Source organism: Nuphar pumila, chromosome 2, assembly GCF_984573655.1.
Source record: "Nuphar pumila chromosome 2, dmNupPumi1.hap1.1, whole genome shotgun sequence".
Lineage (NCBI taxonomy): Eukaryota > Viridiplantae > Streptophyta > Magnoliopsida > Nymphaeales > Nymphaeaceae > Nuphar > Nuphar pumila.
In genome coordinates, this window is record NC_143250.1 from 105937264 (window position 1) to 105965067 (window position 27804).

The 27804-nt window shown below is 36.3% G+C and overlaps 1 protein-coding gene across 4 annotated transcripts; it reads right to left on the reverse strand.

The window, feature by feature from the left end:
- On the reverse strand, nt 1–23609 carry LOC149846570 (protein RAE1-like). 4 transcript variants are annotated; one of them, XM_089998075.1, is made up of 12 exons: nt 23571–23609; nt 23278–23373; nt 22581–22667; nt 22373–22441; nt 22076–22269; nt 20480–20621; nt 16312–16392; nt 13544–13672; nt 12296–12373; nt 10531–10602; nt 640–720; nt 1–409 (listed from the first exon to the last, which is right to left on the reverse strand). In XM_089998075.1, the coding sequence occupies exons 2-12, from the start codon at nt 23332–23334 to the stop codon at nt 359–361; spliced, it is 1041 nt and encodes a 346-aa protein (XP_089854201.1). In that variant the 5' UTR covers nt 23335–23373; nt 23571–23609; the 3' UTR covers nt 1–358. The 4 variants fall into 4 exon arrangements, with proteins under 4 accessions (XP_089854201.1, XP_089854199.1, XP_089854202.1 ...); XM_089998073.1 differs by having other exon boundaries at nt 23521–23598; XM_089998076.1 differs by lacking the exon at nt 13544–13672 and having other exon boundaries at nt 23521–23598.
- Nucleotides 23610–27804: the final 4195 nt, after the last annotated feature.

A 27804-nucleotide genomic window follows, 5' to 3' on the forward strand; every position in this document is an offset into this window, starting at 1 on the left:
TACCTTTAAATTGAGCAATCTTTGAATTCCAATGCAGATGGAGATATACATGGTCATCCGTGCTCAGACCCTCGGAGCCAAGGGATATTGGTCTATATGCGACCCATACTCAAATGCACACTCGCTCTTCTACAGCATACAAAAAGGGGCTCATAATGATTCATTACAGAAAAACCTCAGTTTACAGGAATTGCCACAGGAGGTTGGAACCAAAGCAAAACTACAAATCGTTCAATACACATGGTGCATACCAAAAAACATAAAAAGCCTACTCGCAAAGATGCAAATGCCTATTCCTCTCTTCTTCCAAATAGATTTTCCTGGACAATTTTGCATGCTGGACGTCTGCATCAAAGAACTATCTACGGCCGCTCGTTCCAGCTCGTGGTTTCCCTTTAACTTCTGCTTCCTGCAAACCAAAAAGGTAAAATAAATCTCATATCCGAGGATCACTGCTGCTTTGTATAATACATACTGACTGACAATAGTGCAAATTTACATGTATACATGTGCAGATCTCCTGGTAGTCTCTCTCTCTCTCTCTCTCTCTCTCTCTCTCTCTCACACACACACACACACACACACACAACTGTGAGGGTTGACCTTCAATGTGCATAGAAGGAAGAAAAAAAATCATACTTGTGGCATATGGAGAAGAATGTATGTCTTGGCGGTTGAAGGATTGTAGTTTTCTGCACCCTTACTCCAGTCATAGCATACCTGTATACATAATCAAACTAGTCATCCATCTTTCATTTAGCAACCAAGATGGTTAGGGTAACTACTACAACTCACAAAAGGGTAACAAAATAGTAGTGATGGGATAATTTGTCTTAGATGCTAAGATTAATGAAAATGATGTAAATTGAACCAAAAAACATATTTACATACTCCAAATTGCTTTAGTAGCAAGTTTCAGATGCAACCCCACCATTTCGGCCTTTGAGTTTTTTTTTCTTTGGCTTCATATAATATATACCATCTTCAATTAAAAGATCCAGTACTCTGCAGAGTACCTTGCAAAGTTACTTGGCCAAATCTCTCTCTCTCTACATTGGGGATGTGTGGCATCCATTGATCCGACCAAGTACCTCGCAAGGTATCCAACTGCTATATCTGCTCTCTTCAGTTGGGAAAAAGGAAAAGAAATCACATACATACATAGAGAGTTGTGCTTACTGTACATGAACACCACATCCATAGTCACCAATATCGCCGATATTTTGAAAATATCATGATACTGTTGGTGTTATAAGCATTTATTATTGGCAATGTCATGATACCTTCAACATAGAGCCAGAATTCAAAATATTTTGATAATATCACGATATTTTTGTCATATTTTAAAAATCTTATCTTTCATATTTTGAGCCTATTTTTTTATTTTTTTATTTTGTATTTTAAAAACTTTTAAAACTTGTTTCTTTATATTTTTGCAAGAAAAATAATGCAAAACTTATTGTTTTATTATTTTTTATATTTTTTCAATTTCTAAAACTTTTGAGACTTTTTTGAGAAAAACGACTTCTAGAAAAAAGCATCAGCGAGAATTTGCCTTGATCGATACTGGTGACTGATCACATCAAACAGTAATCAATAACCAACCAGATATAATGGTGAATTAACACCTTTTTGGCACTTTTATAGAAAGGACATGAAGACGATACTTAAGATTCAAATATTTGTACTAAATTGCACATGAAACTTTTAATGACAACATAGTCTCAACAAGGAGTGTCTCAAGACAATTTTTGGTTTTTTTTATGAACATGAAAATATCAGCATTTTTCGAAAGGTTAGAATAATTAAAAGATAAGCTTTAGTAAAAATTTCACAATAAAAAAGGTAAATATGAATTGAAAAATCAATAAAGTATATTAAACAATCATTAAGGTACCATAATATCATCAAGATATTTTCAAATTGTGAATGTAGATAGTTCCAAAGAGTGACATTTTGCCTACAAAACTGGGTTGCCAAAATATCAAGGCAATTTTGTGATTTATTCAAAATATCACTTCTATTAGTGACTATGCATATGACGAGCTCACTTCTTGAAACTTATGCAGTCTAAACATAGGCAAGTGGCACTAAAAACTTTGCAAGCTAGTAAATGTTAAAATGTGCATATATAAATATGTATATAATAATATATATTATATTTTTTTCTCCATTTCTTATTTTTATTTTAGTATTTTTTGTATAGGTTGACTAGTCAATTAAAAGGTACTGAATGAAGAAGTGCCTCTTACGGATGGTGAGAAGGCTAAGGCACTTATGACAAAAAGTGAAAAACGTGGAGAATGGAGCACGCCAAGATTATACATCTTGGTTAATCAATAGCGTAGATATTAAAAAGTACTCTAGTCTCGCAAAGTCTGAACATGCCAACAAAGTATGGAAATACCTTAAGAATATGTATTACCTTAAAATAGCGCATGTGTGCAATTTGCAAAACAAAGTTCGGACAAAAGAATTAGGAAATACTACAATGAATTATCCAAACTTTGAGAAGAAGTATCTAGCATTTAGCATAAGTGGCATTGTCCGGAAGATATAGAACTCCGACAAAAGCAACTTGATGAGGAACATTTTTATCAAGTTATAAATGGTTTGAGACCGAAGTTTGAAAGCACTAAATTTGTGCTTATTTATAGAGGAGAAATCCCTTCTATTGTTGATACCTTTGAAGCTATGTCACAGGGACTCGGCAAAACAGATGCCGCACCCGCTTCGACGCGACGCGACGCGGGTTCGCGTGCGGGTGCGGCACCGGGTGCGGTCAACACGACCCTGGGTGCGGTCAACGCACCCAAGGTCATTTTTGTCCATAATTTGGGCGTAAAAAAAATAAAAAATTTCCCCCGATGAAAAGGAGGAGGATTAGGGCAAAAAAAAAATTTTGCCCTAATCTCTCCTCTCTCTCCCCCTGAGCTCGAGCTCTCCCATCGCCGCTGCCCCAGCTCCGCCTCCCAGGCTCCTCCTCTCGGCTCCTCCTCTCCTTTCGCAGGTATGTCTCTCACTCTCTTCTTGGGTCGGGTGGGGAGGGGCCGAGCACCACCCCCCCTCTCTCGGTCTCTTGTTGGGTCGGCAGGGGAGGGGCTGAGCCTCCCCTGCTCCCTCGTTTTTCGGCACAGGAGGGGCCGAGCCCCTCCCCTTTAAGTTTTTCTTTTTTGGGTCGACAGGGGAGGGGCCGAGCCCCTCCCCTTTATGTTTTTTGTTTTCGGGTCGACAGGGGAGGGGCCGAGCCCCTCCCCCATCTGTTTTTTGTTTTTCTTTGGGTCGACAGGGGAGGGGCCGAGCCCCTCCCCTATCTGTTTTTTTTTTTGGGTCGACAGGGGAGGGGCTGAGCCCCTCCCCCATATGTTTTTTTCTTTGGGTCGACAGGGGAGTGGCCGAGCCCCATCTGTTTTTTTATTTTTGGTCGACAGGGGAGGGGCCAAGCCCTCCCCCATCTGTTTTTTTTTTTGGGTCGACAGGGGAGGGGCCGAGCCCCCCTCGCTCTCGCTCTCTTGTTGGGTTGGCAGGGGAGGGGCTGAGCCCCCCCTTCTCCCTGTGTTTTCGAATTGATTTGAAAATTGTAATGTATTTTTTTTTTTGTGTTTTCAGGATAAAAATGACGGATAAAGGGAAAGGACTTGCGTCATCCTCATCCCAACATGTGAGTTCTGCTGCTAGTTTTGCTGATAGATGCAGTGGGATTGATGATGTGGGGCCACTATGGATACATGTAGATAAACTTGCAAAAACTGGAGAAGGAGGTGGTGGAAACAAAAGATTTCGATGCAAGCTCTGCGAAAGAGATTTTGTTGGGTCTTACACAAGAGTGAAGGCTCATTTGTTGAAGATACCAGGACATGGCATTTCAGCTTGCAGAAAAGTTGATGAGGCAATGCGAAGGCAATACAAGAAAATACAAGAAGAATATGAGAAGAGAAAGGCAATGACCGATTCTTCTGCAGTCAGTGTGCCATTTGCAAGCCACCAAGAAGATGCTGAAAAAAAAAGAAAAGTCAATCTAGGAGGTAGAGGAACGATACAAGCAGCATTCAATACATATGGAAGAGAAGAATTGGATAGAAAAGTTTGGAGGTATTTTTATTCTGGTTCACTCCCATTTAATGCGGCTAGAAATCCTTATTGGAAGGATTTAGTAACATCCTTGGCAAATTGTAATTTGAGTGGTTATATGCCTCCAAGTTCAGAAAAAATACGAACCACACTTCTTGCAGAAGAGAGGGCAAACGTGGAGAGGTTGCTAGAAATTAAAAAATATTCATGGGAGCAAAATGGAGTTTCCATTGTGTCTGATGGATGGACAGATATTCAAAGGCGTCCATTAATCAATTTCATTGTTTGTTCGCTTAGTGGCCCAATATTCTTGAAAGCAGTTGATGCATCTGGGGAATATAAAAATGCAGAGTATTTGAAGGGATTGTTTATAGAAGTGATAAAAGAAGTGGGTGATCAGAAAGTGGTACAAATCATTACAGACAACGCTCCGGTTTGTAAAAGTGCAGCGTTGAGTTTGGAGAGTGAGTACCTCATATTTTTTGGACTCCCTGTGTAGCACGCAGCTTAAATCTAGTCCTAAAGAGCATATGCAACCCCAAAGAAGAAGAAAATTCACAAGCATATGCTTTATGTTCATGGATTGAAGATTTAGAAAGAAATGTCAAAAGCATTAGGAATTTTGTTGTTAACCACCATCGTGCTAATGCTATATTTAATAGGCATTCTGATTTGAAATTGTTGAAGGTCGCTGAAACACGTTTTGCGTCCATCATTGTGATGATGAAGATGATTAAAAGAGTGAAGAATGTTTTGATTAACATGGTGACTGATGAAAATTGGACATTCTATCGTGTTGATGATGATATGAAGGCTCAAGAAATTAAGAAATTCATTCTTGATGATGAGTTTTGGGACAGAGTGGTATACTTCCTTCAATTTACGCAACCTATTTGGGAAATGTTAAGAGAAGTTGATAAGGATGAGCCCATGCTTCACAGAGTTTATGAAATGTGGGATAATATGATTGAAAAAATACAAGCTATAGTTTTCATGCATGAAGAAAAAAATCCTGCATTGGATGATTCAGATTTTTTTAATCATATTCATTCAATTTTAGTCAGAAGATGAGATAAGAGCAACACTCATTTGCATTGCATGGCACATTCTCTTAATCCAAAATATTATGCAAATAAGTGGTGGGCTGGTGGTATTGGTCGTGTCCCTCCAAATTTAGACCCAGAGCTATCAAGACATAGAAATATGTGTATGACAAGACTTTTTCCAGAAGCATATCTTCTACATCAAGTCACACAAGAGTTTGGAAAATTTTCATCTTCGAGATTATATGCACCGGCATTATTCGCGAGAGAAGAGGATAATATAGATCCTATCACATGGTGGTCAACATTTGGATCAGAAACACCTCTTCTGCATCGTCTTGCATTAAGATTGCTATCGCAGCCTGCTAGTTCATCTTATTGTGAAAGAAATTAGAGCACATATTCTTAAATCCACAACATGAAGAGAAACAAACTCACCAGCAAGCGTGCAGAGGATTTAGTATATGTTCATTCAAATCTTCGATTACTTTCGCGAAGCAATGATGAATACAGGTACTAATTTGCTCTCTTAGTTATTTGATTATTTCTTAGTTTTCATTTAAATATATTTGTACTGTATTTATCATTTTCAAATTGGGTTTATAATGCAGACAAGAAACATCCAAATTTCGGGATGTAAACCCAGAAGAGTGTGACTTCAAGGGAGAACATGAATTCAACGTAACAAACATGGATTTAGCTGAGCCCAGTATTCCTTCTAATGATGCATTTGATGATGAAGAAGAAAATTATTAGCATCCATTACTTCATCAGGATATACTTTGGTATGTAATTTAGTTCTTTTATGCAATACTTATTTGATTGATATTTAGGTCAATTTATGTAATTGCTTTACTTATTTGATTGATAATTTGATATTTAGGTTGATATACTGCATGCATGATGAGATCCTAAAATTAAGTGGTGGGCACTGAAAGGAGCTAAACAAGGTATGTTTGTAGAGCAGATAGTTAAGGAAGCTGATTGGTGTCTCGAGGAGGATTCAGAATCAATGTGGAATAAGATAGAGGGTGGCATGAGAAAGGTGGCTAAGGAGGTATTGGGTGAGTCTAAAGGCGGTGCACCGCTAGGTAAGGATATATCATGGTGGAACGAGGATGTCAAATTAGCTATTAAGGTTAAAAGAGAGTGTTATAGAAATCTAAGTAAGAGTCCTGATAATGAGAATTTGGAGAAGTATATGATAGCAAAGAAGGAAGCTAAAGAAGTAGTTCAAAACGCGAGGGATAAGGTATATAAGGAGTCTAATTCTAAGATCTAAAATTAAGACTCTATTTTGTATAGCTACACTTTCTTCCTGTATAACCTTACAATCGATGCAACAACCCCTATCTCTCTTTCTAAGTAGGAAAAAATCTATCTGACTCGTATTAACCCCACTTTTAAACGTTACCTAAGATCATATCACAGGACAAACCAAAATCTAAAATCCTTTCTCCACTTTCGTTTCTTTCTCCTATACCATAGCCTCCATGGATACTCTCAAATCCATCCCTACTAATGCCTACATGCCCATTAAGGTCATCGCCGATGAAAAGCTTTTCTCCGTAAGATATCCCTTGTACTACTCCATCTAAATCTTCCCAAAATTGACGCTTAATGGAATCATCTAAACCTGCTTGAGGTGCATAAACACTAATAATATTAATAATATCCGTACCTAATACTAATTTAATAAGTAAAATCATATCACCCTTCCTACGGATCTCAACTACATTATCTATAAACTCACAACTCATAACAATCCCTACTCCATTTCTATTCCTATTTATTCTTGTATATCAAATCTTATATCCCCAAGGTTCTATCACTTTTGTTTTCTCACCTACCCATTTGGTCTCTTGTAGACATAAAATATCAATCTTTCTCCTACACATAACATCTACTAACTCTACCAACTTACCAGTTAAAGACTCTATGTTCCAAGTGGCTAACCTAATTTTATGGTCTTGGATTAACTTTTTTACCCCCACCCGTCCAACAAAGTGAGGGAACCCTTGCCTATTTGACACCACACCCGGGCGCCGGTGTGACGCGTCGCTTCCGGGCGATGACCTAGCAACCCTTGCCCATTTATCACTGCCTCCGGGCCTATAGAGTACAGTGCGTCGCTCAGTAGGGAACGCCCCAACGAAATTCTCATATTGGTTCATATTCATAAGGTATGACTAAGTTTTTATGATGGTTGTCACTGGCCTACCGCAACCCTCCTCCTTTATCCGGGCTTGGGACCGGCAGTGTATAACTAAACAGTTATACACAGGCTGTCACTGGACTACTCATTCTTATTTAATCTAATTTCAAGTTATGAAAAATGTGATTATGAATGTGACCTTGATGAATGTGATCTTGATAATGGTCAAGATGATATAATTACTGAAGAGCAAACCCATAGGAGCAAAAACTATTTACAATATTCTAGACGCAAGGACCTTAATCAACAATGTGCACTAGAGAAATATGTTGAACAGCCTGAAATACAAACAAGGAGATCATATAGGATTTCTAAACCACCTAAAAAGTTTGTGTCGTATGACTTTTTTTCCAAAATATAAGGCATTAATTCATTCGTATATAGAACCTTCAACTTATACTCAAGCTAAAGAACATTTTGAATGGGTAGAAGCCATGAGAATAGAGTTAGAAGCTTTGAAAAAGCTAATACTTGAATCAGAGAAAAAAAACATATAGGTTATAGGTGGGTATACAAGATTAAAACCATGAGATATGAAACTCTTGAAAGATATAAAGCCAGATTAGTTGTCAAAAAATATTATTAAGAATATGGCATAGATTACGAGAAAACCTTTGCTCCAGTCACTAGAATGACCACTATTATAGCTCTAATAGCCCTAGCTTCGATTAGAAAATAGCTTATATTTCAAATAGATGTCAAAAATATTTTTTTAATGAAAACTTAGTTGAAGAAGTCTATATGGAGGCACCATCTGGTATAAATGTTCCTAAGGGTAAAGTTTTTCGTCTAAAAAATGCGCTTTATAGTCTTAAGCAAGCACCAAAAGCTTTGTATGACAGGTTTAGTCGTGTTATGATTGATTTTGGATTCAGATCTTGTTTGACTGACATTGTCCTGTTTGTTAAGATTTTTGATGCATATATTATTATCTTACTTCTTTATATGGACGATATGATCATCACCGGAGGAGATAAACAGGGAGTTGAAAATATTAAAAGAATTCTCAAAAAATATTTTGAAATGACTGATTTAGGACTCTTGAAATATTTTCTAGGAATTGAAGTTGCTTACTCTCTTAGAGGGTACTAGTTATCTCAATCTAAGTGTGCTTTTGATATTGTTTCCAAGTCTAGAATCACGGATGATAAGAAAGTTGATCCTGAGATTGTCAACACCAAAATGTAAATTGATGATGGAGAACCTCTTGAAGATCCTACTCCTTACAGACAACTCAATGGAGCACTCTCTTATCTCTCAATTACTAGACCTGATATAGCACACGTTGTACACACAGCTAGTCAATTTTAGCACACTCCTACTTTTATTCACATGGGAGAAGTTATATGTATTATTAGATATATTAAAAATTCACTAACTCGAGGATTTTTTTGTCTGCTTCATCTTCACTAGATTTAATTGTTTATATTGATGCTGACTGCAGAGGTGATCCCAACAACAGACACTCAACCACGGGTTTTTGTGTGTTTTTAGGTGAATCGTTGATTTCATGACAATGTAAAAAGCAACAAAAGGTTTTGCTTTCATCAACTGAAGTTGAATATCAAGCAATGACAACTAAAACAATAGAGGTGGTCTGACTCATAAGGTTGTTGGTTGATATAAGAGTTCAAATAACTAATGCATCACGCATGTGCAGTAATAACAAAAATGTGATCTATATTGCCAACAATCGCACCTTTCACGAACGGACTAAACATATTGAAATGGATTGTTACTATGTTCAAGAAGTGTATCTTCGTGGGACTATAGATCTGCCTTATGTGACATTTGAATATCAGTTAGCAGGTTTTTTCACCAAACCTCTCGCTGCTCCTAGATATCATTTTCTTTTAGACAAACTTTTGATTATTGTACCATAAGTTTGAGGGAGAGTGTTAAAATGTACATATATAAATATGTATATAATATTATATATATATATATATATATTTCTCCATTTCTTATTTTTATTTTATTATTTTTTGTATCTAGTTCAGTTTGAACTAGATAAGTTGACTAGTCAACTAATGGAGTTGTTGGAGCTAGTCCAACGGCTGCAAATGGAGTCATTGGACGACTCTATTTGAGTCTCCTTTTCCCTCTCATCTCATGTATATAAATAGGGGTCACCCCCTCTTCAAAGGTATGCTTCTTGCATGGTGATGAATAAATTAATATTTTATTTTCAGCCCTATTGTGAAATACCCCTTGTGTGGGTTTGGTATTGAGTGTGCCCTTTTGTGGACACTTGTTGTGCATGTTCTTTTGAATCTTTGGTAAGCATATTAAGTGTGATTGAAAGATTCTTGTTTCTTTACAGTAAAATGACATCACTAGTATCAAGAAATATCACTAACAAAATTTTATTAGCAGCTCCAGCTCCAGAACAAAGTTGCATCATCAGGACACAGCTTGGAATTATGTTTTTCTTTTTTTAGGAAAAAAAAACTCTACAAATGAAGCCAGCTTTATCACTTAAGGTCATAAACAACTTTTTTTCATAAATACTGGCATTAAAAACTCCTAAGAAACTCTTAAAGGTGACATCATGAGTCTGAAGGGCATTGATAGAGTCTACACAAGGCATTTAATTACCATGGTTAAATGTTCCCTTGGTTCATCATTTATGTTGCACTTCTAATTGTATGGTTAAATTAAAGATGCACCATGCCTGATAAAATCTTCAATTATTTATGAGAGCAACCCACTACAACCCAAGAAAATGTAACATGGAGAGCCTAAAACACCATAGAGCGGTACAGCCTAAACGATTAGAGATCCCACCTTTCTGCCAATTTCCAAAGGTACAAAAATACTGAATCTGAATCATAGTCATCAATCCATATCTCATACTAATGTCAGCGAGGGTTTTCCATTAACAATTTAAAAGCAAGTGTTCTCAAGAAAAACTTCGGGTTTTCTAAAATAAGTGGAAAATGGAAACTTGAAGATAATTGGGGAAATGCTTTCAGAAAAACATAAGGATATTTTAATGATTGAAGTTTCATCAAGGTATTGTGATAATTTGGAGTTTTATTTTCCTTCAAGAAAATTTTTATAAACAAGATAAATTGAAGATACCACGGATGCCAATATGGCTTAAAATTCAATATGGCTATAAAAAATGATAATCTAGACAAAATGCAAGACATGCCACATAGATTCGCGAGTTAAGTTATAGCAGGAATATCTACTTACTGAATATGCAAATATTGAGCCGTCATTGTTGAAAGTGCTGCAAGGAATAGGCTGATTGCACCTTGCCATAGCCTGGACGAATGTCAATCTCAAATGAGCACCATGTATATATATTTTTCACCCATGTTGGCACTATGGGATCAACAAGCAAAAACTTATTTAATTTAGCTTCGACAGGATTTTCATGACGGAAACAGACACTCCAAACATAGTAAAAATGCCTCTGATGTTTGTTATCAATAGACTGGTTGCATGAACTACACGATGCAGTTAAAATGCAAAAATGCACTACCTGGTACATTTCTATAAGGAAAAAAGAAAAAAGGAACTGATAACAGGAAGATATAGAAATCAAGAAAATGAAGAGAGATATAGGACATGTTTGCTTTGGCCACAGGTGGGATGAGCAATAACAGCAAGGAAAGTGGAAGTTGTGATTGTTGGTCACAAGGTCAATCTTGTGACCAACTTTCACAAGATTCAATGGATGAACAATCTCAAGTGAGAATCACAATCACAGCTGACAGCTTTTTATGTTTCAGTAAGCTTGAGAAAGTGGTGTGCTTGTAATTTGCAATTCACAGCATCTTGAGAAAACCCAAAAAATCACAGGGTGTAGCAAACATGCCTATAGCTCTTGCAATTATCACAGATAATTCCAGAAGTTTTTTTGCGTACATCAACAACAACCAGATGGATTTTTGGAGTTTATCCTCAGAAACTCAAGAGATCTATATATCATTGTAGCAATTCTGTGAAAAATAATCAGCAAAAGTGCTAATTGTGATCACAGACAGACAATTAACTGACGCCAATTTATCCCCCCCAAAAAAAAGAACTCCATCATCCCATTGGCCATAGTTAAACTTGCAATTTGCAATGAATCAATGATTTGTAGTTGTATACCGCCTAACCACAACCTATCCATCTTTCAGACTGATAATGCATAATGATACCCTGCTAAACAGTTATCAAAACATTTTGTATCTCACTATTGCAAGGAGGAACGAAATCTTTAAAAAATTTAGATGGTAAATTTACAAATATACATTGTATACGTAGGTACGTAGGTACGTAGGTACGTATGCACGCATGTACGCATGCACGTACATATGTACGCACGTACGTACATACGCTCGCACGTACGTACATACGCTCGCACGTACGTATGTATGTGTGTATGTGTGTATGTATGTATGTATGTATGTATTCCAAATACACCTCATTTGAAGAAGAGAAAATTTCAGACACATGCAATTTGCTACTCAGAAATCCAAACTTTGATCATAACAAAGGTTTCAAAGATGATTTTTTTATGGATGCTAATGCTAAAATTGAGAAATGCACAAAGGGGAAGCATGCCGAAAAAAATATGGAAGAGATTTATGGATACACAAGATGTTTCCACCATGAAGATAGCATCCAAATGATGGTTAATGATAGTGGAAGTTCAAAATAATGTGCATAATCAGTTGTAATTCAGTGCCTAAAAATCTAAAGAAACAAAGCGCTTGCAATGGTGGATCCTCTCTCTCTCTCTCTCTCTCTCTCTCTCTCTCTCTCTCTCTCTCTCTCTCTCTCTCTCTCTCTCTCTCTCTATATATATATATATATATATATATATATATATATATATATATATATATATATATATATATATAGTTTGTAATTCTTTCCTTGTGGGATTGTGCATTTATTGGGTTAAGAATGTTTTTTTGAGAATAACACCAGCAAAACCAAGCATAAGGACTGGTCAGAAATATACCTTGAGCCTTTGTTTGCTGTCCTTGTCCCAGAAGTTGAATGCGCCATCAGATCCAGCAGTTGCAAATGTATGGTGCATCTGCAGTAGCCATGCTCATGTAAGCAGCAGCAACCAAAATAAAAAAACTGAGCAACATTGACAATCAATTATCAACATATGCAGAACCTCCAATAAATTTCAGTAATTCAATTCCACCATAACTATTTTATTCTAGAATGCTATAACAAGATGGACCATAGGAGTAAGCGATTTCCAAATTTAGGACAAAGGGACCTTGGTTTATAAGAGGAAGAAAAGAATAAGCATCAACTTGTTATAAGGAGATGACCAGTCATCATCCATTAAACTAAGCCAAGCAGTACCAAGTATGCTACAAAAGCATTCCAGTGTATATCAGATGATAGGGCTACTAGAATATGAGAACTACTGTGTGAAGTAGGAATTGCCAACAATTTTTTTTGCAAACCTACCATGAAGATGTGTTTGGCATGGTGAATTTGCTAGTAATTGATGGCTGAATCGTGTACTTGCGATGAAAAAAGATGATTTTTGGATGTTTGAATATTTATGAAAATTATGAGCCATTGGTTTTCAAGCCTTAAAAAATCAAGTTTATGCATCATGATCGGAGATTCAAGAGTTGATCCCTATAAGATCAAGCATGTAGATCACATCTGTACAGTTAGATTCAAGAGAAAATAACAAAAAAACCATGAAAATCTTAGTGTACATGGTAGTTCTCATATTCTAGTAGTCCTCAGATGATATCACAAAAACTTGCCACCAACTCCATATGAAACCAATTGTATGAAAAAAAATTGGAAAATCCAAAATCCGTAGATGACATTGGGTTTATTGAATTATGAGCTCTCCCTTAAAATTATTGGTACCAGCTGTACAGTCTATCAGTAGCACTGATTCACATTGCTTTCTCATTAGTACTTTAGCAATGCCTATAGGTGAGGAGGACTAACACCTAGTCCAGTAACGTAGCAGTTAAATTGCCCACCGTCAAGCAAGAGATAGGCACATAACAGTCTGAACTTTTAGGGCCAAATGTTCAGGTTCCAGCATGCCAAATGAAAATAAACAAAACAACTAAAATATCATGAATGCATCAATGGCTTGAGTAAGACCATGAAATTATGATGGGATACTAGCTGTCTTAGCATAAAAGCCAAAAAATCAAAGCACATAAAATGCTTTAAAAAAACAAATAATTTACACGAAGAAAAACTATGTACTTACTGGGTGAAAATTTAAGGAATTCACGGAGTATATTTCATTCCCTTCTCTATGGCACTTGAAAGTAAAGTTTTTACTCTGCTGTCCATCATCCAGATGGTGAACGCCTACCCTTCCTTCAATCGAACCAATCTACCAAAACATTTCAACTCAGAAAAGATAGTCTGTGTTGTGTGCTTTTACATGGGGTACACTTGAAACAGAGTTGCAAAACCAATAAACTCGTCAAAGCTGAAACACTAAAGCAATTAACATAAATTAAATATAAGGAAGATACAGAAACATAAGAAAATATACATAAAAACTTAATTAACAAAAATTCAGTCCAAAAATGTTTTCTTTGCCAGATTATAGTCCATAGAACTTGATGTTTTGAAAATTGATTTCCTTGATTGATAATGCAAAAGAAAAAACTTGGAATCATATGAAATGTGAACATTTGAACCCGATCACACATGTCTGAACTAAAGACTGAAACCACTTAAAACATTATTTTTTTTCTTTAACATGGAGACTTGGAAACCACTTGAAAATAAGAGCAAGCAATAGAATAAGTTTACATGTTATGCTAATATACGGATGATATGTACCAGGTCTCATGTACATGGGCACTAAATGTATTTTCTTGCATGTTTTCCTAGTTTACTTCATTTCTCTCACTCCCCCAGCATATATGAGAATTAAGATGCTCCACGAAAGGGACTTGCTTGAGGCCCAACTCTTCTGGAAAGACGCCTCAACATCTCAAGAGGCGACACATCATTCTGGAGGGATAAGGAGCCCTTTTCTAAAGATGTTTCTGTAGAAGAGGATAAATGTCATCTTCAAAAGGTGAAGCAGTGTTCCCCTTTGGAGGCAGACCATTTCCATTTTCTTTTTTTATCTTATTGTTTCTCTCTAGTTTCTACCATTACCTAGAGGGTCCCCACATGTGTCTCTTGCTGAAAGCTACACAAAGCTCGTCCAAAGACAGCATGAGATGTTATGCATTACAAAAGTGCATTTTTTCATAGAAAAACAAAATGAAAAATACACAACAAATAGCACGACTTTGGGGGACTTAATTTATCAATGAGTTTTTCAAGCACTTCGCCAAAACCCAAAAATTATAGATAGAATAGAAGAGTAGGATCCTATGTCAAAAATCAGAAATTGAAAATCCCAATGAAAATCATGCTAAATTAAGATTATCACTTTATGCCCTATATTCGATATATTGTGATTTCCCTCTGCAAGAAAACCCAAAAAAGAGATTGGGACTGTGTTATTCCCTATGTCACATGGATACGGACACGGCAACAAGATATGGAACGGGTACGGGGTGTACGAATGGCAATTTCCAAAAAATATGACTTGAGGATACGGGTACATATATATATATATATACATTATATATATATACATTATATATATATACATTATATATATATATAAGTTTATGGTAAGGATAGAGGTGAAATGGATTTAAGTGATCTTGACTGGAGTTATAAACTTTATCTATGAATCCAAACAACACAAGTTAATTTTTTTCTATGTGGGATATAGGTGGATGTTGATGGCCTGGATCTATTCTAGATAATATTTGATCCACTCAATTTGTTAAACTGTTGATTTTCAAACACATATTAATAGGTGACAGCAAAGAGAGATGCCTCATAAGTTTTTTCTTTGTAGTCCCATATCAATAGGAACAAGAGAATGGCTCCCTACATAAAAAATTAGGCCCTACTGTTCTTTTGGTCAAAAAGTGCCTCCTACTCTTGGGCTTGGCATAAATTTTAAATTAATTTTTGTCTTTAGTCTCATCAGTAGAAAAAGGAGACCTACTTTTGTAGGCTTTGTAGCTACTGCTGGCCACATGGATCATGTACACATTTAAATTTTTTGGGGGTTTGATGTCTTTATGTTTGACCGAGTATTTGGCCTAAAATGGTCAAATAAGTCAAACATGATGATAGACTAGTAGGGATTTATGGCCTTAATTCAATAGATCTTTTTTTTGCATTTGGTTGAAACGAAAATGGGTGGGACACGGTCAAACCGTGTCAGATACGGTTTTGACCGTATCCCACCCGTATCGGGCCCATATCCAAACCGACCCGTTCAGCATGGATACATAGGCAAAATAGCCATATCTCAGTGGCGTAGGTTACTTTTATGTCCTCGAACCAAATTCGAGAAAGTTGAAGCAGAACTCACTGGAATGGCAGGTCAGTTGTGGACTTTCTTGCCGAAGATGCACAAGCCTAGCCATTTCTGAAAATTCTACAAAAACACTTCGCTCTATCCACAAATTGCTCAATCCAATTTTTTTACCAGCAATTTGTATGCATACAAGGACAATTTGCAACTTGAAAGGCTGAGCCAGAATCCGGACTGAGATCATTCCTGTGACCATTTATTTGTTTCTCGTCTTAGGTATTCATTTATTATTTTCTTGTCTTGAGTAATCACCAAAAATATATAATAAGACAATGCTACATGCCTAACATGGCTAGGCGTGCATCATGATTACCAAGAGCAAGAGATCTGTTATCTCAATTTGTGAAAAATATCACAGCTCCCAACCTAGTCTCTCCTCCCTTTCCTTCCGTCTAGCTTTCAAGCTCAATCGAATGCTGTAGCAGATGAAACAAATGTTTCAGCAGGTACAGAAGATTATAACACTTTGTGCACACGCACACACACACACGATCAAACCAAAAGTTCACCACCCATCAAACCACAAAATTGCATAATAATCAATAAAACACACGAGTAAAAACAATTACCAAAAATCCTTGTTTGTCAGGAAATGCAGCAATACATCTAGTTTGATATTTGAGAGGAGATGTGATCCTCTTAAATTCAGCCTACACAAAATACAAATAAAAGAATTATTCTCTGAAGGAACATAAGTAGAAAAAACAGAAAAAGGAACACCAAGATTGCAAGAAGATGTAGAACATGCAAGGCAACAACCAAACAATGAAATTGAGAAATAAATTTAAAAATCAATTTCCACAGGAAATTTTCTTGCAACTTTTTGGAGAACAAAAAACCTAAAATATTAAGAAAAAATGAAAAAACAATCTTTTCCCATAAAAAGAATCTCATGAAATATCATTTGCAATAAAATGAAATAGGCCAAGAAATTGAATATACAGAGTGAACTGCAGGGTTTTTTTCTTTTGGCATTCTAGTAAATCCAATAAATGCATGAAATTTGTTTCCTGTAACATAAGGTCACTGTGTCTGTACGTGAGACATTATTACAATCACATCAAACTCCAAACAGTCCAACAAACGAAATCATCTACAGCAAAGAACTAAGCATCCCCACTGTCGAATCAAGCTGAGGCAAGAACATTTTCAAATAAAGCAAGGTAGACTAAGTAAATGCATAAAAACACGATAATATAGGTCCTCAATTGAAACAACTAGATGGTCAGGATCAGGGCACAATGACTTTGAATGGCTAGAGGGAAAATGTTTAACAGAAATTCTTACAAGACAAAGTGAAAGCTAAGGGCCTGTTTGTTTCAACGAGTGGGTGGGAATGACCTGATGGGAGATGGAAAGCTCTCCAAATAGTAATTGGGGTGCGCCTTTTCCAGCAGTGGTCCTCTTTCCTCACTCCCAGATGGGAAAAACAAACAGGTCCTAAGTGTGAGCATTTTTTTTAATAATGAGAAACTACCACTATGGTTTGGAGTTCGGACATTCAGTTATGGGCAAAGAGGTGCCACGTTGACTGTGGCCCAGTTTTGGTGTATACAGTGCAAAACTCCATGAATACTCATGTTAAAACATTATTTTATATTTCCTCTTTATATATATATTTATATATATCATAGTCACCTATGTCGTTAAAGGTAATTTCTCGGAGAGATTTTCAAAAGTTGATAAATCATAAAAATATCTCGGGAGTTTAAAAAATTGAAAAAATTATAAATAAGAAAAAAAACCTAAGAAAATAATAAGTTTTGTATTATTTTTCTTTCCAAAATATAAAGACACATGTTTTAAAGGTTTTAAAATATAAGAAAAAAATAGGAAATGCAAACTTAAAATTTTAAAAAATAAAAAACTAAAAAATATCGCAATAATATCGTGATATTTTTTATTTGCCGATATTTTGAAAATATCATGACATATTCAAAATATCGGTGACAGTGATATATATATATATATATATATATATATATATATATATATGTGTGTGTGTGCTATTGAAGACACAAAGCTATTATGAATCACTGTTTTTTCATAATGTTTAGACTTTTTTTGTAGATTGGATCTTATGGATGTGATCTAAAAGGTTTATTGAGTAGAAGATGAATTTTGAATCATGTGATTGTAACATGTAAGCAGGTCTTTTAAGGGCTTCAAAAATCAAAGGCCCACAATGCACTAAAATTTCATGATTCAAAAAATCATATTTTTAGATTGAAGCAATATGATCTAAGGTTTGATCCATAGCAAAAAAACCATGGAAACAAATCAATATGGTTAGATTGAGTCAATAAAGATTGAACCTATATATATATATATAGTTTGTAGTTGTACCCTAGGGTTTTTTTGTGTATTTTTGCTTCCCATTAAAGGCATTAATGTAATTTGGCAGCTAGCTGTTAGAGCATCCAAACAGCTAGCTATACTAGCCTAGTAGTGCTTTTTGTATAAGTGACTGAGTCCCTCTTGTACACTATGCATGTTTTATGAATTATTTGAATTTGTTATTTTTATGTGTGTGCTCTCTTGTGCCCTTAGAGTGTGGTTGATAGTGTGTTCCGTGCATCGCGCTGAACGACAACACCATCAAATAGTGGGCACGGCGAACACACATCCGCTGCATCTGTGGAACGGTGTTTCACTGTTCCCCCCTTATTACGATGGGAACAATGGCAGGAGTTATACTCAAAAAAAAATTTATCGAGCAGGGGTAATACCCCCCGACACCCTTCATTTTGTCTCTGCCTCCTCTGTATGTCTCCCCCTCCCCTCTCTATGAGCCTCCCCTCGATGCTGACTGCTCCTCTGTGAGCTTCCCTCCAACGACCTTCACAGGTCTCTCTCTCTCTCTCTCTCTCTCTCTCTCTCTCTCTCTCTCTCTCTCTCTCTCTATATATATATATATATATATATATATATATATATATATATGTGTGTGTGTGTGTGTGTGTGTGTGTGTGTGTGTGTGTGTCCCTCTCTGTGGCCCGATTTGGAAGAGCTAGGGTTAGGGATTCATTTTTCTTGCATATTAGTGAGATTTGGGGCTCTCATGTATGAGCAAGTTCATTTTTGAATGAATGTATGAGTTGTTCGCACTGCGTAAATCAAATGCTGGATACAAGGAACACAACTTCTTGTCCAGTCGAAACAAATGTTGGACAGAGTACATATGTTACAAAACAGGCATAACATGTGTTTTGCCTGTTCTGCTTTAGTATTTTGTTTAATCCTGGACAAGCAATCAAACACACCCTTAGTGCATTGTGTTTGTAGCCTTCTGCTTTTGGGAGCTATTTTGTTACGGTTGGCTTCAACTTTGAAGCAAGGAATACACACTTGGGTATAAGAACTCAAGTTTTAAGAAAACATACAAAAATAAAAGTTAGCTTTAAAATTTGCAACAAACTCAATAGTAGAAATTGTTTGCTTTTCATATGCAAACCAGATATGTAAAAAAGTAGCTGCTATATCTGCCATGATTATAGGGATTTATTATGTAACTGAATGTAGAGCGCTTCAGATTTTGACCCTACATCTCTTTGTGATCAGGTTCTTAATTTGAACCTTACAAAACATATTAGCATTTGTGTATGTTTGTCTCCCCCTCCTCTGCTTGTCTCCCTCCCCACGATGCCGATTGCCCCTCCTATGCGAGCTTCCCCTTGACATCGACCCTCCAACGACCTTCACAGATCTCTCTCTCTCTATGTGTGTGTGTCCCTCTCTGTGGCCCAATTTGAAAGGGCTAAGGTGTGGAATTTGTTTTTCTTGCATATTAGTATTTGGATTTGGGGCTCTCATGTATGAGCAAGTTCATTTTTGAATAAATGTATGAGCCGGTTCATTTTGAATGAATGAATGAATGTATGAGTTGTCCACACTGCGTAAATCAAACGTCGGACACAAGAACGCAACTTCTTGTATAATCAAAACAAATGTTGGACAGAGTACAGTTGTTACAAAACAAACAAAACATGTGTTTTGTTTGTTCTGCTTCACTATTCCGTCCAATCTTGAACACTCAATCAAACACACCCTTAGTGGCATTGTGTTTGTGGCCTTGTGCTTTTGGGACCTATTTTGTTATTGTTGCCTTCAACTTTGAAGCAAGGGATACACACCTGGGTACACGAACTCATGTTATACGAAAAAATACAAAAATAAAAGTTAGCTTCAGAATTTGCAACAGACTCAATAGTAGAGAATTTGAGTGCTTTTCATATGCAAACCAGATAGGTAAAAAAGCAGCTGCTATATCTGCCATGATTGCAGGGATTTATTATATAACCGAGAGTGCTTCAGGTTTTGACCCTACATCTCTTTGTGATCATGTTCTTAATTTGAACCTTACAAAACATAACTAAACTTGAAAGAACCATGATTACTGAAAAGTTATAGCTCAAATTCAAGATCATAGACAAATGGAGGATAACTTCATCAAATTAAAAAAATATAAAAAACAATTCAATTCCTGAAGAGGCCAGAAGAAAAGAGGGTGCAAGTCTCCTAGCAAAAATAGCAAAAGTATGGAACAGTCATGAGTTAATGCTAATGAGGCATAAGCAAACTGAAGTAACTGCAAAACCCAAAATCCAGCAGCACAACCCAAAAAAAATTCAAACCATAGAAAAAAAATGATACTAAAATCTGTTTGTTGCACAAAACTACCTCCTTATTCAAAATATTACCACCACCACAAATCTAAACTATAAGATACTAGATCACCTGTGGATTTTGCAAATTGAAAACGACAAGATTTCTATCTGCAGTACCAACGACCATCAAAGGATGTCGAACTGTAAGTGCATAGCAGCGGTCTGGAAGCTGCTGAGTGTGCACAGGAGTTGACTGCCTAGTGTCCCAATACCTGATCAACAAGCACAACCACCATGATAACAATAGATGCAGAAAAACACAAGTTCAAGAAAGCAACTTAAACCATAAAACTCAAAAAGAACAGCAATGATGGACTAAAAACAAGGTTGACATTAAACATTCAATCTGGCAGCATATGCATGTCTAATTTAAATGGAGTAGATAACTACAAGAAATTCAGAAAAAAATCACCAACCAAGCCACAGAAGATAAAAGGAGAAGATAAAAAAGTACATAATAATGAAAGGAATATCACACCAACTATCTCAGAAATGGTTAAAGGATACGAGTGAAGAACCAAAAGCCTTCACTGAATACAAAGGAGAGCTCCCAGATTTTACTCTTGACTTTCTTTTCTCTTTTGGGAAAGAAAAAAGAAACTTAAACAACTAATCAGATATAATGAGCATTTCCAGATCATGTTAAAAAAAAGAAGAAAAGATTAAATGCCAAAAGAGTGAAATGGTATAGATGAAGTTGATGCCACTAGAGAAAATATAAACAAAACTGAATCAAGAAATGCAAAAGGAATGAAGGTAGGAAAGTACAGATAGCTTCATTCAAGGCACAGCAGAGAAGCAGGCAATCCCTTGTTCATTTAGCTTCCTGGTTAACCACCACTCTCGTTCAGGCTTGTATAACGTAGGCCTTACGCTGGGAGGAAGAAGCAATGAGTAGGAGGTGGCATCCAAGTAGAAAAGGTTAATTTTTAACATTGTGTTAAATAGAAAATCAATGATATGTAATTTTTAAAATTTTCTAGTTTCTTAAAACTTCTTTCAAATTTTATGTTTTATTTCTTGGATATTATTGGATCAAGCTACATAGGTTATCGCTGAACTGTTATTCTTCATATCTACTATTGATGTTTGAAATGCTGCCACAGTCTTCCAACAGCAGATGAGTTACCTGTTCTTCATCTTGTGCAAGAAAGAGAAGAGCTTAAAGTAGACCTGCAAAATGCGATTAGCAGGTGTGTTCGCCTCTAAAGTTGTTGTCGTACATGAATCAAAATGATGATAGATGGCATCCTGTTTTTTTACTACCCTTTGTTTTAAATGTGAAGCTGTTGGTCGTGCACATTATCTCCAAAATAGAATTATCATTGCTCAAATGGTCGTCTCATCCGTATGGAGCACTACCATATGGACAAATGGCGCCATCATTTGTGGAGGTGGTAGTGAGTTGGTTTAAATATTTGAGCTGTTAACATTGACACAAGAAAAATGATCACCTTACATGAGTTTGTTTTTTACATTGGCCACAAAAGCAAACCCTTAAAGACTGCATAATTAGAAGTAAATGAAATGCAATTATGTGCAGTTTCTTATGAAAAGGATAAAAAGTTGCAGCATAGAACAATGAAGGTAGGTTACGTAAGCAACACAAAGAGCACATCAATCAGATGATCATTTATTAAATGAAAAGCCAACAAACTTATCATGCCTGAGAGTTTTGTCCCAGCTTCCAGTAACAAGAACATTCATTTCTGGAATCCATGCTATTTCTTTAATAGGAGCATCATGCATGGCAACTGTCGTTGCCTGCCCACCAGCCATGAGTGGCCACATTTTGGCTTGCTTATCACAACCTGCTGAAAACACAGTGGTCCCATCGTCTTTCCAAGCCGAACAAAGAACCTATCATGAAGGCCAAAAACTATTAAGAATTTAAGATAATGCTCATTCTTATAAATGTAAAATTTGCAACACCCAATCAACTAAATTCCTTAGAGTAACATACCGGATGATCATGTGAGATTGATGCTTTTGGTACACTACCTCCGCTAGTGTTTACCTCCCAACATCTTACCTGGTAAATTTTCATTGCCAACCCAAGGCATTAAAAAAAATTGAACACCGTAACATGCTTTGCAAACGAAGACATCAATGGCTCAACCAGTTATGAAACAAAAAAGAGGGAGAGAAAAAAAACAAAAAAAGAGAAACACCTGGTTGTCCCAAGAGGTACCAACAAGGAAATTGCCCTTAGGACTGAAGCTAAGGCTGGAAACACCATCTGTTGGGGGCTGAACTACCTGCAACAGAAAGAAGATATTGATTTAAAAAAAAATACAGTTCTGGATAAATGAACTTTCAGCATATGCCGCGATAATGTCTCTGGAAGTGACAGGAACTTCGAGAACAAGACTTTTAGAGTCCTTCCAGTGATAATTTGTTTGGAACACAGGCTGGTTTTCAAATCTAAAAACTACAAACAAGGAAGCCACAAACAGGATTTTGACCAAGTATTTATGGAGCCTGCCTCTCCAGTATCCAGTGATCACCAACCAACTCGAAAATCATAAAGAACGTTAGCTAATAAGTGTATCATGCTCATATGTACTTCATAAAACACCCATATTCCTTCTTTTGTTAGGTTCTAACAGGCTTCGAAGAAAAATGCAACCCTGCATCCCATTTAAATCCAGAATACACCCTTTTCCCTATATCGTATAATGTCTCTATTCGTCAAACCCTGAACCCTATTGCAGTCTTCGAACTACATTGTCTTTCCTCCAGTACTTTTCCATAAAAAACCAGTGATAAGTAAAAGATGAAATTAAAGGAATCAATCGATGACCAAAGAAAAATGCAGAATAATACAAAGAGAGATAAGGGAGAGAGAGAGAGAGAGAAATATCTTACCTCGAACGACTTGTTTGGATTGCTCGGGTTAGTACCCGCACTCAAACCGGCAGACATCCCCGCTAATCTCCCACTCTCCCAATCAAATCAGGAAACCTAAACAAGAGAAACCACAATTCATACGAAATTCAACCTAAAGATCAAAATACGCAAAACCAAACGGTTTTGACCGAGAAGGGAAAGAAAAAAAGGATTAGAGAAATTATAAGGCCCAAAAACATGCAAGAAATCAGGTTAAAATACCTCGAAATTATGGAAAAGAGAGAGTAGAGAGTGAATATGGATATTCTTACTTTTGATTGATTGAGAGTGAGAGGAAGGAGCAAAGGGAAGGGAGGGGGCGTTTTATAGAGAGAGAGAGGTGGCGTCGCGTGGGGCTATAGGCGATGTGGCTTTTGAACTCTATGGCGGTTTCTCTTAGCGTAGCGTATTTCTTCCGCAGTTAACTTGAGTCGGGTTCCGGTTTGGGTTTCGCCCATAATGACAAAAGTTTAAAACGGCAATTTATCGACTATAAATTTCTCTTAAGATTTAAAAAATATTTTTTCTCGAGTTTTTATCTTTAAAATTTAAAAAATATATATATAAAAAAGCAAAAAATAAAAAATTTACAAAAACAAATAAATGAAAGTAATTATACAATTAAAATTTACATGCGAAAAAAAATTAAAATCTACTTTGAACTCCAAATAATCATATCTACAAGTATCAACTATCAACTACATCAATAAGATAAAACAGCAAGCTTTATGTCAACTATATAACACATTGGAACTTGTAAAAAAATTATGAAAATTGAGAGCATAACCAAAAACTAAGACATGCTTAATGGCTTAATCACCTACCTAAATTATATATATATATATATATATATATATATATATATATATATAAAGCATGTATTGCATTTGAAGTAGGGCAGATAGAGATAGCAACCCATGTTATCAGTGAAACAAATAAAATAAACTAAGAATCATCCCTCCACCTCCACCAACTCCAACTCAAACACTTGCTCCTGCACCAAACCCACCACCAACCTCTGCTCAAGGGTTCGAGACAAGCATAGGAAATTAGAAAGAGGCAAAGGGCGACAAGTGAGCTTGTCAAAAAAGTTAATTTCACGAGAAATACAAAAATCTCGAGGAAAACACCGTTTTTATCTTGTACAGAATATATCTTGATTTTTTGGTTTTGCCCAATGTTGTCAGTACCGGAATCGGATCCTTATCAGTATTTTTTTCAAAAAGCCTTAATGTATCGAATAGGACTGATACAAATCGTCTTTTTTTTTTTAGTAAGCAAGCTGAGGTTAGGCAGACCTGACCAGGTCCAAAAGAAATGAAAAGAATATCATTCATTCAAGTGAAGTTGGGCAATGAGCTATTGTGAGTTAGCACTGTGACCAATCTACTAAGGCACATATAGGGATTTACATCAGGCAAGCCAAGCTCAGACTTGGGCTTAAGGAGCTCAGCTCATAAAAAATGAAAACACTCGAGCCAAGCTTGAACAGTCTTGGATGAAGCTTGAGCTGAGCTTGAGGCCGGCTCAGCTCGAGCTGGAGCTTTCATTTGAAAGAAAAACAGAGAGATTTTATTTGACTTTGATTAAGCAAGACTCAAATTCACCCCCTTACACATAGACACCCAACAACCTATCTATTTGGGCAGGCTTTCATCTTGGATTTTTAAGCAACCTAATTACAAATTATACTAAAGTTACGAGCATAATTGAGCTTAGTCGAACTCGATTGTATAGGAACTTGATTATGCGAAAGTACAGATTTGGTGGGCTGAAGTGTGCATTGTTATGCTTAGAATCGCCAAGGATGGTGATGCATAGCATTCTGAAGATCCAAGTTTTAAAGACGAATTGGATGAAATGAAATGGGGATCTTCGAAACACGAGCTTAGATTAACAAGGGCAAGTGTCAAGAATGACACTAAAGCATAACCCTTAAAAAGGGTACAACTGGAAACAAAATAAAAATAAAAATGTTTATTTATTGATATGAAAAACCAATTGCTTAAGAAGCATTGGAATGAAATACAAGAGGAGCTGCACCCCTTTATATACACAGCTGAAAGAGGACTCAATAGAGCTGTAGGGCACAGTCCAACAGCTCTATTTAGAGCTGTTGGAATGTGTCAGTCCAACAGCTCTATTGCTAGTCAAGTCTGGATAGGACTTGACTAGCAACAGTCATTCTAGTTCAAACTGAACTAGATGACATAAAGACAAAAAATAAAAATAAAGGAAAAAAATTACAGAAAAGAAAGAAATAAAAAAATGTATTTATATATATATAATAATAATATAATATTATTATATATACATATATGTACAATTTTACATTTTAACACTCCCCCTCAAACTTACGGTACAATGAGCGAAAGTTTGTCTAAGAGAAAGTGAAATCGGGGAGCAGCGAGAGGCTTTGTAAAGAAGTCTGCTAACTGATATTCTGAAGTGACATATGGCAGATCAATTATCCCGTGTAGATATTCCTCTCTGACGTAGTGACAATCCATTTCGATGTGTTTGGTGCGTTCGTGGAATGTTCTGTTACTGGCAATGTAGATCGCACTTTTGTTGTCACAACACATTTGTGAAGCCTTTGTTGCTTCAGCTCCCATGTCAGCAAGCAGTCGTCGGAGCCAAACTACTTCCATGGTCGTGGTTGCCATGGCTCTGTATTCAGCTTCGGTGGATGAGAAAGATACCTTATGCTGCTTTTTACACCTCCACGAGATTAATGATTCTCCTAAAAAGACACAAAAGCCAGTGGTTGAGTGTCTGTTATTGGGATCACCTCCCCAATCAGCATCAGTATATGCAATTAAATCAAGAGAAGAGGAGGAAGATAAGAAAAGTCCTCGTGAAAGAGAGGACTTGATGTATCTGATAATACGCATGACTGCTCCCATATGAACAGAAGTAGGAGCATGTTGAAATTGACTTGCTGTATGAACAGCATGTGCTATATCTGGTCTGGTAATGGATAGATAGGAAAGTGCCCCGACAAGCTGTCTGTAAGGAGTAGGGTCTGCAAGAAGTTCTCCATCATCAATCTTCATTTTAACATTAACAACTTCTGGAGTGTCAACTTTCTTATCATCAGTAATACCAGACCTGAAAACAATATCAAAAGCAAATTTAGTCTGAGATAATAAATATCCTCTAGGAGAATAAGCAACTTCAATGCCTAAAAAATATCTCAACAAGCCCAAATTAGTCATTTCAAAATGAGATTTAAGAAGTGTTTTGATTGTTTCAACTCCCTGTTTATCGCTTCCGGTGATGATCATATCATCCACATAGAGAAGAAGCACAATGATCCCTGCATCAGAATTCTTAATAAACAAAGCAGTGTCAGTTAAACAGAATTGAAAACCAATATCAATCATAACACGACTAAACCTATCATACCAAGCTTTTGGTGCTTGTTTAAGTCCATAAAGAGTTTTTTCTAAGCGAAGGACTTTACCCTTAGGAATACTTAGACCAGGAGGAGGTTCCATATATACTTCTTCAACTAGCTTTCCATTTAAAAAAACATTTTTGACATCCATTTGAAAAATAAACCATTTTTTGATAGAAGCTAAGGCAATTAAGATTCGGACAGTAGTCATACGAGCCACCGGAGCAAAGGTTTCTTCATAATCAATCCCATATTCTTGGGCATAACCTTTGGCTACTAAACGAGCTTTATATCTTTCAAGAGTACCATCACTCTTGGTTTTAATTTTATAAACCCATCGACATCCTATAGTTTTCTTCCCTAGAGGAAGATCTTGAATATTCCATGTAGAAGCCTTTTCAAGTGCATCTAATTCAGCTTTCATGGCTTCTATCCATTTAATATCATTTTTTGCTTGAAAATATGTGGATGGTTCTTCATATGAGTGAATTAATACAATAACTGCCCTGTATGTGGGTGAGAAAGACTCGTATGATACAAACTTTCCTGGAGGCCTCGAGATTCGGGATGATTGTCTAGTTGGAATGTTAGAATATTTCTCAAGTGCACATGGAGGATTAGACTCTTGTCGCCTGGAATATTGAATACTAGTATCTCTATGAACTTCTTCATTTTCAACATTAAGATCAATAATTCTTTGATCATCATCAAAGTTACAGTCAAGGTCATATTCATCAGATGTTGATGTTAGATCTAGCAAAAAGGAGTACTCAGTGACGTCTTTTAATTTTCTAAAATCAAAGAAGCTCTCCTTTTCAAGAAAGGAAACATTTCTAGACACATATAGTTTATTATTTTTGAAGTCAAAACATCTATAACCTTTCTGGTTTTCAGCATATCCTAAAAAGGCACAGGGAATCGCACGAGGGGAAAGTTTATCATTTTTGTCAGTAAATATGAAATATTTGCACCCAAATATTCTTAGTCTAGAGTAGTCTGGAGAAATGTTCATAAGTTTTTCAATGGGAGTGATATTTTGTAACGAAGAAGATGGCATCCTATTAATGAGATAGGTGGCAGTTAAGGCAGCTTCTGCCCAAAAGTCT